The following is a 19,340-nucleotide window of genomic DNA, read 5'->3' as shown; positions in this document are numbered from 1 at the left end:
AGGCCAGTCCGGGGCCGGTGAGGAAGCCGGGGTGCCTTGGACCAGCCCCTGCCTCCTCTGGGTGCCCCCCTGTGTCCCTGCCCCAACTCGACGACTGAGGCCAGGGACCCCTCCGCCGAGTGGCCGAGCCCAGGCCGCCGGCTGGCCTGGTGGGCTGGCTGCTCCCGGCTCTGTCCCCATCCTGCCAGACGGGGCCATGCCTGGGAGGCGCGGGCACCAGGCCGCTCAGGCCCGTGCTGACCCAGGGGCCAGGCCCGGCGTGGGAGCCCAGGGGCCCTGGACGGCGGCCTCCCTTCGGCCTGACCCCTGGACTGGTCTTGGGGCCCCGCGGGGTGCAGCCTGGTGCAGGTGAGGGGCCAGAGTGGACGGGCCGTGCCCCGCCCGCCTACCCGGCTGCAGCCCACGAACACGGGCCAGAGCCAGGCGTTGCCGGGGAAACGAGGGGCAGCACCCCCTGCCCAACCGAAACTCCTCTATTTTTAGCTCCCAGCGACTCCGATAAAGTCCGCGCGGCCGGGAGCTGCTCGGCAGATAACCGCCGCTCACACGGACTTCAAAGGCGGCCCCCGCCTCCCGCGCTCCCAGGCCCCTGGGAAGGGGGCTCGGGCCTGGCGGGGAGTGGGGCATCCCGGGGCCCAGGACCGGCGCCCCGAAGCCGAGGCGCACGGGTCCCACCTGGGGCCCAGCAGGGTCTCGGCCGACACCCCACACCTCCGAGCGCAGTGGGGACCACACAGCCCCTCCCCCAAACACACCCCTGGGTCCCCGAGTGCAGGGGCTGGGGGGCGAGGGATGCTACCTCGGGGAGGGGCCTGCGGGCACTGGCGCCACCGGCCAGTAAAGAGGTCACCGGTCAGAGGTCAAGAAACCAGCGGCCCAGGCTTCCTGCCACGGACGATGCCCGGCGGCGGGAGGAGTGGGACCGGGGGTCACTGGCGGCTGCGTCCACCCTGAGCACGGGGAGGGCGCACCCCCAGGCAGCTCCGTCCACGTCCTCACACCTGGCGAGTGAGCGGCTGCTCGTGGGGGGCACCGTGCCGGCCCCGAAATGCCGACTGCCGACCGCGGGGAGGGCGCGCTGCCCCAGAGCGGGCCTGGACCTCGCGCCTACCTTGTCTTCCACGCGGTGCAGGCGGGCGCCGATGGTGTTGCTGCCCCGGTCCTTGCTCTTTTCTGGGGGCAAAACATTGTGTCAAGGACGTGCGTGTTGGGGGGCAGGCCATGGACCCCGACTGTGTGGGGAGAGCATGACTGAGGGAGCGGGAGCCCACGGGGGAAGGCTGAACCCATGGCCTTCTGCGGAAGAACGTCAGAGGGTGCGGGTGCGGTGGGTGCAGCGGGGTGTGATGAGATGGGGTGCGGTGAGGTGAGGTGGGGTGCAGTGAGGTGAGGTGGGGTGAGGTGGGGTGCAGTGAGGTGGGGTGAGGTGGGGTGCAGTGAGGTGGGGTGCAGTGAGGTGGGGTGAGGTGCAGTGAGGTGGGGTGCAGTGAGGTGAGGTGAGGTGGGGTACAGTGAGGTGGGGTGCAGTGAGGTGAGGTGAGGTGGGGTGCAGTGAGGTGAGGTGGGGTGCAGTGAGGTGGGGTGCAGTGAGGTGGGGTGAGGTGGGGTGCAGTGAGGTGGGGAGGGAGGGATAGCCGTGGCCCCTCCTGCTGCACCATCCCAGCGCTGTGGCCTGAGTCCCTGAGACCCGCTGTGCAAACCCACTGCAGCCCCCCAGGTGGGAACGCCCACTGCCCCCGCGTCCTGCCCCGCGTCCTGCCCCCGCGTCCTGCCCCGTGGGAGCCGTGGCTTCCCCGTGACCTCGGGCGAAGGCGGCCTCGAGGAACCTGCCGGCCCGTCCTCCCTGGAGTGACCCGCAGCCCGACCCAGGGGGCACGCGGAGTTGGAGCCGGAGGGCGGCACCGCCCGCTGCTGCCCGTGCCCGGGAGCCTGGGCTCGCCCTCACCCACCGCCCGCCGCCAGGCCCCGCCAGGTCAGGCTGCAGGCCGGACCCCGCCCGGCGTTCCTGCACCACGGGGGTGCCTGGGTGAGCTGGGCGTGAGGCCACTTTGCTAGGGGCCCCCTGCCCCTCGCTCTGGCTTTCACGGCCTGTCACCCACTGCGGAGACCCCGAGCCCGTCTGACGGGGGTGGGGAGGGAGGGAGGGAAGGGTCTGGCGCCCGCCGTGCCCGGAACCCACCTGAGATGGAGATGAAGAGGGAGGGCTTCCCGATGGACTGGTCCAGCCTGGGAGGGAGACAGAGAGCCGCTCACGCCCGGCCGCACCCGCCTGTGGGTGAGCAGACGGCCGATGTGCCCAGCGAGACGACACGCCGCCCGCCCCGGGGTCCCCGCCGCCGCCATGGACCTGCCAGCTGCCTCCCAGACCCGAGGCCCGTGCTCCCGCCGGGGCTGGGCGGCCCGGTGGTCAGGACGTCCCGCAGACTGCTCCTGGGCGGGCAGGGCCCGGGGTTGCCCAGTGTCAGACCGGGCACCGCGGACACGCCCCAGAGGCAGGTCTGTGGCTGGGCCCTCGGGGAGGCCAGGGCCCTGAGCGGGGAGCCCTCGTGTCCCACGGGTGGGTCAGTGCCAGGCAGGCGGAGCCCCCGGCCTGTGGGCAGGACCAGCACCCCCCCCCCCCCCCCCGCTGTCCCTGTGCAGCCGGGACGGGAGAGAGGCCCCCGGGCCGGCCCCCCCCCCGGAGGCACGGCAGGTCTGAGCCTGTGCAGGCCCCAGGGCCGCGCTGCTCCCACGCCAACAAGCTCCCAGCCCCCAGGCCGGAGGCCAGAGCGCGTGGCAGGCAGGGTCCCCGCGCCAGTCCCGGGTGGGAGGCCAGGGTGGGCGTGCGCCTGGCAGGGTGTGCCCGGCGAGGGCTCCTGGGGCTGGGCTGGCGGGGAGGGACCTGCAGGTCCGAGCAGGGGCAGGTGGGGCCACAGGGAGGGCCCGCAGGTCGCCGGCGCCCACCTCCTCTGCAGCTCCTTGATGCGCACCATGAGGTTGAGGTGGCCCTGGGAGTACTGCTCGATGACGTCCCGCACGTCGTACGGCTTCCGGGCTTGCTGCGGGCAAAGGCACGGTCACCCTCTGCCGCGGCTCCGCGGGGGCGGACGGGAGCCCCGGGGTCTCTGAGGGATGGCAGGAGGGGACCCGCAGGGCGGACAGGCGCTGTCGCCGGGGTCACCTCTGCTGGGAGCTGGGAGCCCATGACCTCCGAGCCGCGGCGGAGGGGCGTGGGGACTCACCTGGAACTTCTTCTTGGCCACGAAGTACTGCATGCGGCGGATGACCTTGATGGTGGCGCGGTGGTGCTCCCGCAGCCTGTGGGCAGGGGAGGCGTCAGGGCCACCGCGGCGGGCGCGGCCGGCGAGAACCAGGGGCCCGGGGCGCACCTGGCTGCCCCCTAACGCACAGCAGAGCCACCGACACGGCTCTCTATCTTGGGCTTTCAGGGCTCACACGTAATGGGGGGGGGGGGAGCAGGCACCCCGAGGCCCCTCTCAGCCGGACGCTCCGTGCCCCCGGGGGTGGGCGTCTGGACAGCGCGGGGGCTGCAGGACGGGGGGCCGAGGACGGTCACTCCCGAGCCGCTCGGCTCCGTTTCTAAAGCTCCTTCTAGAAACACCACCGACAGAGACACCGCAATCCACGAAGGGCGTTCGCAGAGAAAAGGCGGGAAGGACCCGGGGGCTCCGCTCCGGGGTCCGATGTTCATTCCGGCCAAACCTTCTGCTGGAACCGCCCAAAGCCGGAGCAGCTGCCCGACCCCCAGCTGGTGACCCCCAGCCCAGCAGAGCCCGGCCGGGAGCGGGGACCCACCCCGAGCCTGCGGGTGCCGCCCGCGCCTCTGTCCTCGGGGCACCTAGGGGTCACGGTGCGGACGCAGGCAGAGCAGGTAACGGCCCCGGGGGGCTGGTGGAGAAGCAGGGCGTCCAGGGCACACGGACATCACGGGTTTGAGGGGACAGGACCCCGGTCAACGGGGGACCCCAAGAGGGGAGCGCCTGCCTGCAAGGCGCTGGAGGCGTTTGCGAGTTAGGCGGCGCCGGCGTGGCGCGGGAGTCTGATGAGCTGAGCCAAAGGAGCTGCTAGGAGGGAAACGCTAAGCGGAGAAGACCACAGGCGCTGAGAAGAATGGGGGTTCAGAATCTACTGAAGGAGGGGGGCTTCCGCCTGAGACCCCCATCGCCTCAGGTCGTCCCGTCCCGGCCTGAGGGGAACCGGTCACCTGGAAGGAGGTGATGCCAGGGCAGGGCGCCCCGACATTGTCTCAGCCCCCCAAAGACCGAGAAACGGGGGGAACTCAATCCAGGGAAAGGATCCGAGAGGGGGGAGGCTCAGTGACGTACGTGCTCTTAGCTCCTCCACCGAGAGACACGGTTTCCCAGCACTTGAACTTGAGATGACCTTGAACTTACCGCGAGGGAAAGCATGCCGGGGAGGTCCCACTGTGTGTAACTCAGTGCCCTGGGGACCCCGGGAGGCAGCCTGCGTGGCCGAGGAGGCTTGGGGAGGACGGAGGTGCCCCGGCCAGGAGCCCGCACCGAGCACTGGACACGTGGGCGAGGCCATTTGCGACCACCCATCCTGAGCGGCCACTGCCTTGGCAGCTGCGTGGGTCACCCCTCCCCTCCTCGCGCCCCCCCCCCCCCCGCCAGCAGAACCGCCTCCCCGCGGAGCCCACTTGCCGACCATCGTGAGCGGCAAGCGCTGTGTTCAGCCACTAACGTTGGGTGTGTTTACTACAAGCAGCGGATTTCACGTAAAGAAACGGGGAATTGAATGGTGACGTCCTGGTTCATAGGTCAAAAGTGGACACTGTTACATCAAAACCCCCAACCACACGGAGCCGGTGTGGGGCCCGGGCCCTGGGCAGCGGCCGGAGGAGAGGCCTGTAGCAGGGTGCCGGCTCAGCGTGGCGCCGTGGCTGACTGGACGAGGCTCGGGGTGTCTGGGAGGGGTGGGGAATTGTGGGGGATGTACGAAGCTACGGCCAGAGGGCCAGCTGCGGTGGAACAAAGATGGGCGCAAATCCTCAGCGTTCCCCTCATCCCCAGATGGGGTCTGTCTCCCCCGTGGTGGGTGGGGACCCCGGGTTCGGAGCCACGGCCACAGCTTCCACTCGCCCTCCCACGCTGCTGCCCTGGGGACACGCGGGCGGGGTGGCCGGGGAAGCCGCGTGGAAGGCGCCCGGCTGGCACCCAGCAGCTGCGGAGAGGTGAGGCCGAGAGACCACGTCCCAGCAGCTGCCCCTGGGACGAGCCACGGGTGCCCACAGACCCCCACGCAGGCAGGTGGTGGGGTTCACGTCAGAGCTGTCTGCTGAGGCCCTTTTTTAAAAAAACGTGTATGCTCTTTTGTGGTTACTTTATTGTTATTTTTAAATATATTTTTTTACTGATTTCAGAGAGGAGGGGAGAGGGAGAGAGAGAAACATCAGTGATGAGAGAGAATCACTGACCGGCTGCCTCCTGCACACCCCACACTGGGGATGGAGCCCGCAACCCCGGGCATGTGCCCTGACCTTCTGGGAATTCAACCCTGACCTCCTGGTTCCTGGGTCGACGCTCAGCCCCTGAGCCACGCCGGATGGACTGAGACCTTAAATAACCATGATGAACAGGCTCAAGGAACTCGATGGGAAGAAAGCTGGAGCGTTTTGCCAGAGAAATAAAATCTGTATGAAAAATTAAACCAAGGAAATGCTAGGACACAAGGGCCATCATGGACGCGAAGAACGCGCCGGCGACCCGGAGAGCAGAGCAGGCGTGGAGATAAAGATACTTGTGAGCGGGATGAAAATAGCCACCGGGGAGTGGAAAAAAGCAGAACGAAACCGGGAGGAAACAGTGCAGCCAGGAGCCACGGTCAAAGGTCCTGCCACTCGTGAGAGCGCAACAGGAGCGGAGACACGCGGGGGACACGGGGCCCTGAAGACGTGGGGGCTGGTCGCTCCCCCCAATGGTGGCAGGCCGTGACCACCCGCTCTAGCTGCTCTCGGGACCCACAGCGAGAGACGAAAGGCGCCCAGACCCCGGCCCCGAGAGGAGGCTGAGCCGCCGGAGGCCCAGGGCGTGCCCGGGAGCCTGAGGGCGGGAGGGGGCCGGCGTGCCCGACAGCTGGCTTGTCAACGGGAGGAGGAAAGCCAGATGGTGTCTTCAAAGTGCTCCGGGACAATTATCAACTTAGCGTTCTATACCCACCGCACGGGTCCTCGTACACGAAGGTGCGAGTGAGAGAAGCCAGGCCCGGAGGGACAGAGCCGCTGAGCCACCCCGTGGGGTCCCCACGGGGTCAGATCCAGAGACAGGAAGCGGGGCGGTGGGCGCCGGGCTGGGGGAGGGGCCGGGGACGCGTGTGCGATGGGGACAGAGCGTCAGGGGGGAGGATGCGAAGTGCTGGCGGTGGGGGGGGGGGGTTGTAGGACCGTGTGAATGCGTCTCTTGCCGCCGAGCAGTGCGCTGAGCTGGCTCAGACGGGGCCTGTGTGCGTACTGTGTGTGTACAGACGAACGGACACACACAGAAAGGTGCAGCTCAAACCCGGAGGCCCGGCTTCCAGGGGAGCGGCCTGAAGAAGGACTGCCCCCCCCCCGCCCCCGCCCCCCGGCAGAGAGAGGAACCCCAGAAGGAAGCGTGGAAGCACGGAGAGGGGCTGAGCGCACAGAGGAGGGCAGGCAGGCGAGGAAGCTCGGACGTGTGGCCCGGCCACCGTGTTTCACGAGGTGTGAGTGTTTCAGAGTTTACACAGAGGTCCAGCCTGGCCCAAGTGGCCCCGTGGATAGAGCGCCGGCCTGTGGACCACAGGCCCCGGCTCGGTTTCCGTCCATCGAGGGCACGCACCTTGGTGGCAGGCTCCTCCCCAGCCCGGGCCCTGGTCGGGGCGCATGGAGGAGGCAACCCATAGATGTGTCTCTCTCACATCGAAGTCTGTCTCTGTCTTCGCCTCTCTCCCTTCCACGCTCTCTAAACACCAATGGGAAAATATCCTCGGGTGAGGATGGGCAATCAATCCATCAATCAACGGATGGTTTAAAAAGTGGCCCAGCCTGGCCAGAGTGGCTCCGTGGGGTAAGCATCGTCCCATGCACCCCAAGGTCGCCGGCCCCACTCCCGGACAGGGCACCTACGTGGGTGGCGGGCTTGACCCCCCGGGGAGCGTACGGGAGGGGAGCGTACGGGTGTCCTCTCGCACACCGATGTGGCTCTCTCCCGCCCCTCTCTAAGCACGCCCGCGCGTGAGCTGTCCATTGGGTAGGAGGATGTTCTAAACCCGTGGGCGCTGAAAGGCCCGCCTACTCGGGTGTGAGCGGAGCGACCCGGAGCAGAGGCCTCGGGGGTCTCAGGGGAAGCCCCTGTGTTGCCAGGGCGACGGTCCCGGTGCCCATCGGAGGCCACGCTAGTGTCCAGGGTGGGCGTGAGGTCTCTAGGCGACCCCTGAGGGGTCCACAAGCTCCCGGAGGGTCGGAAGGAAAGAGCCGCGACAGGAAAGGGGTGACAGGAAGGCGCCGGGCAGCAGGTGGCCGCGCTCCGAAGACCACGCGCGTCCGGCGGGTTAGAGACGCGCCGATGCTGCCTAGAAACCCCCGTTGACGCAGGAAGCTGGAGAGGAGGCGCGCAGGGCAGGCGACGTGTGGCCAGGGGCACGCCGGCGCCGCGAGCTCACGCCGACGCTGAGTGTGGAGTGTCAGGAGATGACGAGGGTCCTGAGGGGACCACGTGGTCCGACCTCGGGAGGAGGGCATCCATTCTAACCCTGTACGCACCCACAAACAGCCCTCACCCCCACAAGGCAAGCCGGGCAGACGCAGCGGGGACGGGACACGCACAGCCAGGTGCGTAGCCGCGCGGAGAGCAGGCAAGCCCCCCGCGGAGACGTGCGAACGGACAGAACCTCAGAGGCACCGGCGCGGACAGCGAGCCGCAAGGGGCCGGGTCAGCACGGACCGCGGCTTAGCCACCGCGGCGGCCCCAGCGGGCACCGGGCCGGGGCTCGCAAAGCAAGTTCCCAGAGACGCCCGAGCCACGACGCCGCGGCCGCCTGCTCCCTGGCCGCGTGGCGTCGGCGGGAAGTCCGTGAGGCCGACGGCCAGCACGTCCCTCGCGCTGGGGGAATCGGTCTAAGGGACTGCAGGGCGGCGCCCAGTCAGAGCCGGGCAGCGTTTTTACTTGAATGAGGACAAAGTGTCGCCAGTGAAAACGCGCCGAGAAGCGCCTCGCGGTGCCACGGAGCAGGCGCTCGGGGGAAACGTGGTGGCTGATCGCGTCTCAGGGGAGAGGAGAGGCGGGCGTCTGGCTCCAGAAGTTAAAAAAAGAGCCAATTTAAACCCAAACAACAGAGACAAGAGATGATAGAGACAAGAGCGTGATCCAGTGGTGTGAACACGCACATGGCGTCAGGGGCAACCAGCAAAGCCGCCCTTTCATCCTCGGAAGGGACCGGTAACTGCGAGAAACTCTCGGCGAGATGGACCGGACAGCCCCCGCCAACGGCCGACGGCGGGGATCAGAAATGGAACCCCGTTCTAGACCAACGATGTCTTTTAAACCCTGCCCAGAGGATCCGATGTACAAAAGTAATTCTTATAGTTTAGATAAAAGTAGGTTAGCCTCTTAAAGACACAATATATAAAAGGAGACACAAAAAAGAGACAAAAGTATCCAAATGGCCCAATCTCAATGAAACGCATGAAAGCGGGAATGTGTCCATCTCCCCACGCCCACGACGAAACCTTTCCGTTCGGGGGACGTCACGGGGTGGGGGGGGTTTCTTCTGACCACGAAAGGCGGTGGATACAAACCTTCGGGGGCATCTAGGGACCCACGTAACCTCGATAGCGGGCGGCCTCCCTCACAGCACAGACGCGAAAGCCCCGCCCCCAGGCCGGCCGGCGGCAGCTGGATCCCGTCACGCGAGGCTGGTTCCGCATCTGAGGACCCCATCGCCTCGCTCACCACATCAACGAGCCCGGGAGGAGAAACATATAATCAACTCAAAAGACGCAGAAAAGCATCTGATAAAAGCGGACGCCCCGTTCCTAATGAGAAACACGCCCGCAGGCAGCCGGGGCGAGAAGCGGGCTCCCTCCCGCGAAAAGCCGGACGCCGCACCGAGGAACAACACCCAGCTCCGCACGCCGCTGCCCCGCGACACGTCACGCACCTGAGGCGGGGGGGAGGGGGAGGGGGAGGCGGGAGGCTGCGCGGCTGTGAGGTCCGTTTGACATGGGCCCCACGTCTCAGCCCGGGCGGGCGTCCAGGGCAAGGCCGGGAAGCAGGAGGCGGCGTGATTGGAAAAAGTAAGCCCACCGCGCGATTTGCCAGGGACGTCCCCGTCGGTGTGAAAGACCCCGAAGAGTTTCCGGGTAAACGATTCCGTCGCCAAACGAATGCAGCAAGAACGCGGGTTTTAAAGACGATAGACAAAAACCAACTGTGTTCCTGTGGGCCGGTGGCGAACAGCGAGACGTGAAATGAAAAGACGCCACTGCACCCCACGCCACGAAGGGCCCCAACCTATTGAAGCGAGCGAGGCGGCCCAGGGGCCCGGCCCGCGCGGGGGGACGTGATGTGTGTGTGAACTGGGGGCTCTGTGTGTGTCCGAAGCCAAGTCCCAAGATGCAGTGCGACCCCAATCAACACCCAAGGACTTCAATGGCCTCTTTTCCTTTTTGTTAATCCTCACCGAGGACATGTTCCCACTGACGTTTAGGGAGGGTGGCAGGGAGAGGGAGAGACGGAGAGAAACGCCGCTGTGAGAGAAACACATCGATGGGCTGCCTCCCGCAGGCGCCCCGTCCAGGGCCCGGGCCGGGGAGGAGCCTGCAACCGAGGTCCGTGCCCTGGACCAGAATCGAACCCGGGACCCTTCGGTCCACAGGCTGGCGCTCTATCCACTGAGCAACACCGGCCGGTTTTTTTTTTTTTCTTTTTGGGAAAAGTTTCAAGCGGATTCTGAAATCGTCATGAAAAAGCAGGGGCAGGAGCCGAGGAGACCGCTTTGAAGAAAGGCCGAGGGAGCGGCTCCCCGAGGGGCCGAGGACTCCCGTGCGGTGACACCTCCGAGCTCGTGAGCTCGTCTGCTCCCCACACCACCCGCTCCCCTGTGCGCCCACCTGCCGCCCTCCGACCCCAGCGCCGGCCTCTGCCCCGCGCTCAGTCGTTCCTGCCAGGCACGCCGGACGCTGCCCTGGCCCCGGACTCCGGGCGGCGACCTGGGAGTGCCCGGGGGGGGGGGGGGGCTGTCTGGGGCACACGTCACCGAGGAAGGACCCGTGGTGCCACCTGGGGCTCCAGCTGGGAAAGGAGCCCTGGTCACACCCAGGTGGTCCTGTGCCCTCGGCAGAGACGGCATGACACCGAGGGTTAGGAGACGACAGGTGAGGGATCTGGGCTTTGAAGGTCAGGACCCACCCGGCATGGCCACCCAGCACACCCAGCCCCAGCCAGCCCTAACCAGCCCCAGCCAGCCCCCAGCCAGCCCTAACCAGCCTCCAACCAGCCCAGCCAGCCCAGCCAGCCCACCCAGCCCCACCCAGCCCCAGCCAGCCCCACCCAGCCCACCCAGCCCCAACCAGCCCCCAGCCAGCCCCTGCCAGCCCCAACCAGCCCCCAGCCAGCCCCAGCCAGCCCCAGCCAGCCCCAACCAGCCCCCAGCCAGCCCAACCAGCCCACCCAGCCCCAGCCAGGCCCCAGCCAGCCCCCAGCCATGGCGAGGCCTGCAGGTGGCTCTGAGGGCAGAGAAGGCCTCATGCTGACGCAGGCGGGCGACTCTCGTGGAGCCTGGGGGCGGCTTCCTGGGGGCCCTGGAAAGAGGGCCCAGCCACCGTCCTGGAACAGCTCAAGGGTGCATGCGTGGCCTTTGTCCCCCTCAAACATCTCCCGACCCCTGCGGGGCGTGGGGGCCATGCTTGGGCCGACCAAGCCGTCAGTCTCCAAGGCCACGGGAGAGGAGGCGGGCAGGCCGGGGCGTGGGGACCAGGCGTGGGGACCAGGCCACGGGACAGTGTCTGCCCTTCCGTGGCTGACAACACAGGCCCAGGGTCTGGAAGGAGGGGACCCCTCGCTCGGGTCCCCCGCCCCGTTTATCAGTGAACGTGGGCTGCGTGTTGTGGTGTCGGCGCCGGCTCTGACCGGGAGGCAGGTGAGCCCCTCTCCGGCCCGGGAAGCGGGGTCCTGCCCTGACCCCCTGCTGGCCCCGGCGCTGTGACCACCAGGCCACACCCCGGCCCGGCTCAGGCTCCCGTCTGGGGAGTGGGTGCGTGGTCGTGTGCCCAGCCTGGACGGGGCTCTGAGTGTCCGTATCCAGCCTGGCTGCTGGGAGCTTGCTGCCCTGCGGTCCCCCCGCCCCCATCCCTGTCCTTGACCTGCCCTCCCAGGAGCTTGCTGCCCTGCGGTCCCCCCGCCCCCATCCCTGTCCTTGACCTGCCCTCCCGGTGGCCCTGGCCTCCGGCTCCAGCTCTGGCTCCATGCGGGCGGGCGGGCGGGGGTTTGAAGTCGGTGGCGGCCCCAGGTACATTCTTCAGCTGGGAGCAGGCCCTACGGCTGTGGATGGTGCAACCCCATCACTCAGAGCGGCCGCCTGCCCGCATGGCCCGCCGGCGCCCAGAGAGCATTCCGCCGCCGGGCGCCACCCGTCCCCCCAGGCCTGCCCGCATCTGCGAGGCCATCGCACTCAGCGGCCGGGGCAGCTGGGACTGTGCTTGGCTCCTGCTGACCCCGAACCAGACTGGGTGGCCCGGGGGCCCGTGTAGCCACCTCTAAAGGGTCCAGCTGGAGCCGCTGGCGGGAGGGTCCACCCAGCCGGGGGTGGGGGGGCTGCCACGGTTCCCCCACAGCCTTCCTGCCGCCACAGCCCACGGCCACAAGCCCCTGCCACACCGCAGCCACGCTCACGCCCACCCACCGTGGGTCCCAGCAGCCACAGCCCTCCCTCCCCTCCTCCCTGGCCAGAGCCCAGCACCCATTCCCGTCTGGCTGTGCGCCTCCCGTGAGCCAGCGCCCCCGCTGTCCTGGCACCTGGAGTCCCCGCCGTGTCCAGCACCCCACGGGCCGGGGGTTTCACCACCCTGAGGCCGTGGCCTTGGTGGGACATGGAGCCGGGAGGGCGCGTTGAGAAACCCTGGGCCGGGCTCGGCCCCTCTGGGTGGTGGGGTTCCCGGGCGGGGGTGGGGGCGGGGGGCCGCCTGACCCGAGAGGCGGCCTGTGCATGGGCTCGGGCTCCGAGGAGCCGGAGGAGAAATGCCTCTTTGTCTGGGCCTCGTCCCCGGGAGGAGTGGGAAGAGGGTTGGGGTGTGCGCGGCGGCCGGGGGGGACCCCATTAAACCCAGGGAGATTCTGAGGCGTGTGTTGCAGGCTGTCAGCCTCATTAAACCGGGAACGGCGAGCGGGTGGCCTTCCAGCCGAGAGGGAACACGAGGGGAGTGTTTGGGCGACGGAGCCGGGTCCCCGCTCACAGCCCCGGGGTAACCACCTCGGGACCAGCCCCTCCGAGATGACTTATTGGGAACTTGCTGATTAAAACAAGGGAGAGAGAGCCCCTGACGTCGAAGAACTACCTGGGTTCCTTCTTCCTTTTAAAAAATATTTGTATTGGTGTCAGAGAGAGAGAGAAACGTCCATGATGAGAGAGAATCACGGACCGGCTGCCTCCTGCACGCCCCACACTGGGGATTGAGCCCACCACCCGGGCCTGTGCCCCGACCGGGAATCAAACCGGGACCTCCTGATTCCTAGGTCGATGCTCGGCCCTGAGCCCCGCCGGCCGGGCCGTGGGCTCCTTTTGATTTTCGTCCACAGAGTGCATTTCTGAAAGGCCTGAGACTCGTACGTGGGCCTGGACCCCACTGGCCGGCTCAGGCCCCACGGCCGCTTGGCTCCCCGGGCAGGAGAGCGGAGGACGTGGCGCTGGCCCAGGGACAGCCGGCTCCCCGGGCGCCTGCGGAGGCCGAGTGGCCCTGCCCTCCTGCTCTCAGCCGGCCCCCAGGTCCTGGGGCTGCAGAGCCCAGACCCCTCCTGCCTGTCTTTCCCGAGACAGAAACCTGGTGGGCACCACCGTGGGCGCCGCGTGGGGGTTCCGCCCGGCGTGGGGGCAGAGCCCTCTCTGGGGCACCGTGTTAAGTGCCCCCCCCCCCCCCCGATTCCCTAACCTGCTCACTGCTGGGTTCGGCCTCCAGGTGCGTCCCGTCCCCTGCCGGGGCCTCAGACACGCCCCACTCCCCAGTCTCTCTGAGCTGCACCCCGAGCCCCTGGGGCTTCAGGCTGAGTCGGGGCTGCTTTGTCCTCGCAGAGCCTGAACTCCCTGAACATCACGGCCTCGGCGGGGTGCTGGGAGGCAGACCCCCAAACCAGGGGTGAAGGAAGACGGCGGAGCGGCCTTCCTCCCAGAGCCCCACTCCCGCCGACCGGGGGCCTCGGGCTGCTTCGACCCCCACCCCCACCCCCACCCGCACCCCCGGGCTGCACCCGCCCCCTGGCCTGCAGGCCTGTCCCCTCGTGCCCACCAGCTCAGGTCTCACAGCACAGAGGCTGGGCCGGCCCTGGGTCCACGGCTAATCAAGGGCAAGGGGACGACGGCAAAGGGGGACGGTGGGTGCGTGGGGCAGAGGGGGGTCCCTGTACCCCCAGGTGTCGACCACCTGGCCAGGTCACAGCCCTGAGGTCCCCGTGAAGGTGAGGAGGCCGAGTGTGTCCCTCTCAGGGACAATGACCTGACGCCCAGGGCCGGAGGGATGAGGGCCTGAGCCCCGGGGAGCAGGGACAGGGGAGGAGCCCGCTGGCCGCGTGCGCTGAGACCGCCAGGCCCAGTGTGGGCAGTGGGGTCCCCGGGGTGGGTCCCCAGCGGCCACCGAGGCTTCATCTGCACGCTCTGTGCCTCGGTTTCCCCCTGTAAGTAGGGAGGGGGTCAGAGGCCCCCCTTCCGGCTGCCCCGGCTCCCACGCCCCTAAATCAGCGCTGGGCCTGGACCCCGGCCTGGCCCTCATGGTCGGCCCGCCCACCTGGGCCGAGCCCTCCTGGCTGCGCCTGGCCTGGCCCCCAACACAGCTGGAGGGGGGTCAGCGGGCACCCCTCCAGGACACCAGGCCCTGCAGGGTCCAGAGCTGTCCGCCCGGCTGCCCGTGTCCCTCTGTCTGTGTCCCTCTGTCCCGTGTCCCTCTGTCCGTGTCCCTCTGTCTGTGTCCCTCTGCCCGTGTCCCTCTCTCCATGTCCCTCTGTCTGTGTCCCTCTGCCCGTGTCCCTCTCTCCATGTCCCTCTGTCCGTGTCCCTCTGCCCGTGTCCCTCTCTCCATGTCCCTCTGTCCGTGTTCCTCTGCCCGTGTCCCTCTGCCCGTGTCCCTCTGTCCGTGTCCCTCTGCCCGTGTCCCTCTCTCCATGTCCCTCTGTCCGTGTCCCTCTGCCCGTGTCCCTCTGTCCGTGTCCCTCTGCCCGTGTCCCTCTCTCCATGTCCCTCTGTCCGTGTCCCTCTGCCCGTGTCCCTCTGTCCGTGTCCCTCTGCCCGTGTCCCTCTGCCCGTGTCCCTCTGCCCGTGTCCCTCTGTCCGTGTCCCTCTGTCCATGTCCCTCTGTCCGTGTCCCTCTGTCCGTGTCCCTCTGTCCGTGTCCCTCTGTCCGTGTCCCTCTCTCCGTGTCCCTCTGCCCGTGTCCCTCTGCCCGTGTCCCTCTGTCCGTGTCCCTCTGCCCGTGTCCCTCTGCCCGTGTCCCTCTGTCCGTGTCCCTCTGCCCGTGTCCCTCTGTCCGTGTCCCTCTGTCCGTGTCCCTCTGTCCGTGTCCCTCTCTCCGTGTCCCTCTGCCCGTGTCCCTCTGTCCGTGTCCCTCTGTCCGTGTCCCTCTGTCCCTGTCCCTCTCTCCATGTCCCTCTGTCCGTGTCCCTCTGCCCGTGTCCCTCTGTCCGTGTCCCTCTGTCCGTGTCCCTCTGTCCGTGTCCCTCTCTCCATGTCCCTCTGTCCGTGTCCCTCTGCCCGTGTTCCTCTGTCCGTGTCCCTCTGTCCGTGTCCCTCTGCCCGTGTCCCTCTGCCCGTGTTCCTCTGTCCGTGTCCCTCTGCCCGTGTCCCTCTGTCCCTGTCCCTCTGTCCGTGTCCCTCTGCCCGTGTCCCTCTGTCCGTGTCCCTCTGTCCGTGTCCCTCTGTCCCTGTCCCTCTGTCCCTGTCCCTCTGTCCGTGTTCCTCTGTCCGTGTCCCTCTGTCCGTGTCCCTCTGTCCCTGTCCCTCTGTCCCTGTCCCTCTGTCCGTGTCCCTCTGTCCGTGTCCCTCTGTCCGTGTCCCTCTGTCCGTGTTCCTCTGCCCGTGTCCCTCTGTCCGTGTTCCTCTGTCCGTGTCCCTCTGCCCGTGTCCCTCTGTCCGTGTCCCTCTGTCCGTGTTCCTCTGCCCGTGTCCCTCTGCCCGTGTCCCTCTGTCCGTGTTCCTCTGTCCGTGTCCCTCTGTCCCGTGTTCCTCTGTCCCTGTCCCTCTCTCCATGTCCCTCTGCCCGTGTCCCTCTGTCCGTGTCCCTCTCTCCATGTCCCTCTGTCCGTGTCCCTCTGCCCGTGTCCCTCTGTCCCTGTCCCTCTGTCCCTGTCCCTCTGTCCGTGTCCCTCTGTCCGTGTCCCTCTGTCCGTGTCCCTCTGTCCGTGTTCCTCTGTCCGTGTCCCTCTCTCCATGTCCCTCTGTCCGTGTCCCTCTGTCCGTGTCCCTCTGTCCGTGTCCCTGTCCGTGTCCCTCTGTCCGTGTCCCTCTGTCCGTGTCCCTCTCTCCATGTCCCTCTGTCCGTGTCCCTCTGTCCGTGTCCCTCTGTCCCTGTCCCTCTGTCCCTGTCCCTCTGTCCGTGTCCCTCTGTCCGTGTCCCTCTGTCCGTGTCCCTCTGTCCGTGTTCCTCTGCCCGTGTCCCTCTGTCCGTGTTCCTCTGTCCGTGTCCCTCTGTCCGTGTCCCTCTGTCCGTGTTCCTCTGCCCGTGTCCCTCTGCCCGTGTCCCTCTGTCCGTGTTCCTCTGTCCGTGTCCCTCTGTCCCGTGTTCCTCTGTCCCTGTCCCTCTCTCCATGTCCCTCTGCCCGTGTCCCTCTGTCCGTGTCCCTCTGTCCCTGTCCCTCTCTCCATGTCCCTCTGCCCGTGTCCCTCTGTCCGTGTCCCTCTCTCCATGTCCCTCTGCCCGTGTCCCTCTGCCCGTGTCCCTCTGTCCGTGTCCCTCTGTCCCTGTCCCTCTCTCCATGTCCCTCTGCCGTGTCCCTCTGCCCGTGTCCCTCTGTCCGTGTCCCTCTGCCCGTGTCCCTCTGCCCGTGTCCCTCTGCCCGTGTCCCTCTGTCCATGTCCCTCTCTCCGTGTCCCTCTGTCCGTGTCCCTCTGCCCGTGTCCCTCTGCCCGTGTCCCTCTGCCCGTGTCCCTCTGTCCGTGTCCCTCTGTCCGTGTCCCTCTGTCCCTGTCCCTCTCTCCATGTCCCTCTGCCGTGTCCCTCTGCCCGTGTCCCTCTGTCCGTGTCCCTCTGCCCGTGTCCCTCTGCCCGTGTCCCTCTGCCCGTGTCCCTCTGTCCATGTCCCTCTCTCCATGTCCCTCTGCCCGTGTCCCTCTGCCCGTGTCCCTCTGCCCGTGTCCCTCTGTCCCTGTCCCTCTCTCCATGTCCCTCTGCCCGTGTCCCTCTGTCCGTGTCCCTCTGTCCGTGTCCCTCTGTCCCTGTCCCTCTCTCCATGTCCCTCTGCCGTGTCCCTCTGCCCGTGTCCCTCTGTCCGTGTCCCTCTGCCCGTGTCCCTCTGCCCGTGTCCCTCTGCCCGTGTCCCTCTGTCCATGTCCCTCTCTCCGTGTCCCTCTGTCCGTGTCCCTCTGCCCGTGTCCCTCTGCCCGTGTCCCTCTGTCCGTGTCCCTCTGTCCGTGTCCCTCTGTCCATGTCCCTCTGTCCGTGTCCCTCTGTCCGTCCCCTCTGGCTACGGGCCCTCCAGCAGGAAGCCCACCCCGCTGTCCGTGCCCCTGAAGCCGGCTCCTTCCTGCCGGGGGGGCCTGTGTGGGGCCTGCACGTTCCCCAAGGCCTGCTTTCTCACGCCGCATTCCCAGTGCCTGACACGCAGCGAGTGCGGGCACAGGAACACACCCCGGGTGCCAGGCGGCTCCGGGCCAGGCCAGGGGGCAGGGTGCTGGCTGCCAGGGTGGGGGCGGGGCGGCCGCAGCGGGCACTGGCCGAGGGGCAGAGCCGGGAGAGTCTCCCCAGGCCCACCCCCTGGCCTGCCCTCCCCCCGAAGGAAAGGAGAGGCTAATAAACCAATTACTTTGGGCAACGAAGCAAAATAAGTCCCATTACAGTAATGAAGGCCCCGCGCGGCCGTGGAGGAGCCGGACGGCTTTGTCACCACCCGGCGATTCCTCTCCGCGGCGTGGCTTCACCCCCTCCAACGGCCCAGTTTAAGGCTCTGTTAATACTTTTACGACGGGCTCGGGGCCAGACTAATGAGATTTGCATACCCACCGCGGGCCAGGCCCGGCTCGGATGTGCCCAGTAAGAGCCCGGACCCCCAGGGGCCCTGGGGGGCAGCACCCGCTTTGGGAAGGGGCCATGTGTGGGTTCCCACGTCTGGCCTGACACTGCTCCCCACTGCCCAGGCCCCTGCCTCTGGGGTCCCTTCCGGGGTCCGCCCACCCCCAGGCTCATGGAGGTCCAACTGGGTGATCCAGGGCCCCGGAGCCAACCCCCAGCAGGTCCGAGGGGTCGGGGAGAAGAGCAGTTGGGTGGGGGGATGCCTGGCAGGTGTGGTCTGGCCAGGCGGTCAGGGTCAGCCTCCAGGGGCAAGCTGTGCTGAGAGCGTGTGGGCACCCCTGGGTTCTCCCCCAAACCCACAACCCCGCTCGAATCGTGGCACAAACCCCAACAGAGCGCGTCCTGCAAACACGGCCCCGTCTCCTCAAAACCCCACGTCAGCCAACCAGGGAGCCCGAGGGACCGGCCCAGCCCCGAGGAGGCATGGGGACCGGTGTGACGCGGGGTCCCGGCGGGTCCTGGGGAGCCAGGTCAAGTGTGGGCTTCAGTGCACAAGGAGGTGAGGCGTCGGTCTGTCAGCTGGGACGGTGCGTCTCCGTCTCCCCAGCGTAGGGTGCCGACAACTGGGCGAGGGGACACAGGGGCCCTGGCACAACCTCCGTCAGGATTCTGTAATTCCACAGCTGTTTTACCGCCCCCCCGTCAGATGGGCACCCCCACCTGCCCCGGCTCCCACCACTGGACCACCATGAGCTCAGGTGGCACCAGATGGGCAGGGCTGGCAGGAATAATGCCCAAGGGACAGTGAGAGGCCCAGCCAACTCGAGAGTCCGAGCGCCGTGTGAGTGTGACCCGGACCACGTCGGCCGGTCGGCGGGGGTCACAGCCACGCGAGCCCGCCCGCTGGGGCGCCGCCTGCGTTGGGCGGGCTGGGAGCAGGAGGCGGGGGCTGGAAGGCCGAGGACGAGGTGAGGCCCGACAGGCCCTGGGCGCCGGGTGCGGGGCTCGGAGGAGAGCGTGGGTTCGGCCCGAGCCGCCTCTGGGTGTGAAAGCGCCGCAGCCGGTGGGCACACGGACGTGTGCGGCGGTGCCAGGAAAGCTGACCTTCCGAACGTCCGCCACCCCGAGTTTGGATTCCGGGGCAGCTCTGTGCATCGGCACCGTCCCTCCTTTCTGGGCTGCTCCCACCATTTAGAGAGGGGAAGGCGGCCGCGGCTCCTGGGTCACACGCACAGCAGCGCGCGGTCCGGCTCACCCCCCGCCGCGAAGATTCCCGGGCGGGCAGGCCTCCGCAGGCCCGCCGGGCGGGCGGGAGCGCGGCCTCTGATGGAGGGGCGCGGGCCGGGCAGAGATCTCAGTCGGGCACGGACCGGGCGATGAAAGGCAGGGCAGGAATGGGAAAAACAACGCCGAGAGCCGGGCCGCGGACATCTCGGAGCGATCGACACGGAAACCCAGATAAAACGAATTCCTGGGACGAGATAAAACGTCAGAACTGGTGTGTGTGGAAACAGAGGATTTGCATAAATATGTATTTACTGGTAAGATATGGAGACCTCATCAGAGGTCACCTCCAAAGATGCACGCCTGCCCGCATGGCTTTGTGGAGGAGCCCGGGGGGGGGGGGGGGGGGGGGCGGCACATGCCGACCGCGTCCGCCAGGGGCAAGCGCGTCGCATCTCCCGGCTCCTGGGAGCGGCTGGGAACCAGGAGACACAAGGAGACAGAATGATGGGCCCGTTTCACATATGAACACAGAGGTAAAGGCCCAAACAGAACATTCGCCAGCCAAACCCAGCCATGTACTCAGAAAGAGATACCGACCAGGAGCAGGCCCGGAAGGCAGGGACGGTTCGACACCCCCATCTGTCAAGGGGAGCCGCTCCTCGGAGGGAACAATGTCAGGATCGCTGCGTTGGACCGGGAGGCGTTAGTG

The 19,340-nt window shown here is 67.7% G+C and overlaps 1 protein-coding gene across 4 annotated transcripts in view; it reads right to left on the bottom strand.

The window, feature by feature from the left end:
* KCNQ1 (potassium voltage-gated channel subfamily Q member 1) overlaps positions 1 to 19,340 on the bottom strand; it is a 224,877-nt gene that overhangs the window by 52,424 nt on the left and 153,113 nt on the right. For 2 of the 4 annotated variants that reach the window (XM_079788850.1, XM_079788853.1), the window contains exons 12-15: positions 3,222 to 3,297; positions 2,944 to 3,038; positions 2,180 to 2,269; positions 1,112 to 1,173 (exon numbers count right to left, since the gene is read on the bottom strand). In XM_079788850.1, the coding sequence (XP_079644976.1) occupies positions 1,112 to 1,173; positions 2,180 to 2,269; positions 2,944 to 3,038; positions 3,222 to 3,297 (323 nt within the window). The remainder of the gene's footprint in view (positions 1 to 1,111; positions 1,174 to 2,179; positions 2,270 to 2,943; positions 3,039 to 3,221; positions 3,298 to 19,340) is intronic. The other 2 variants (XM_079788852.1, XM_079788851.1) reach the window with 2 other exon arrangements.

Source organism: Cnephaeus nilssonii (assembly GCF_951640355.1).
Source record: "Cnephaeus nilssonii genome assembly, chromosome: 13".
NCBI lineage: Eukaryota > Metazoa > Chordata > Mammalia > Chiroptera > Vespertilionidae > Cnephaeus > Cnephaeus nilssonii.
The sequence above is the reverse complement of the archived record's forward strand: the minus strand, read 5'-3'. Positions and strand labels throughout refer to the sequence as shown.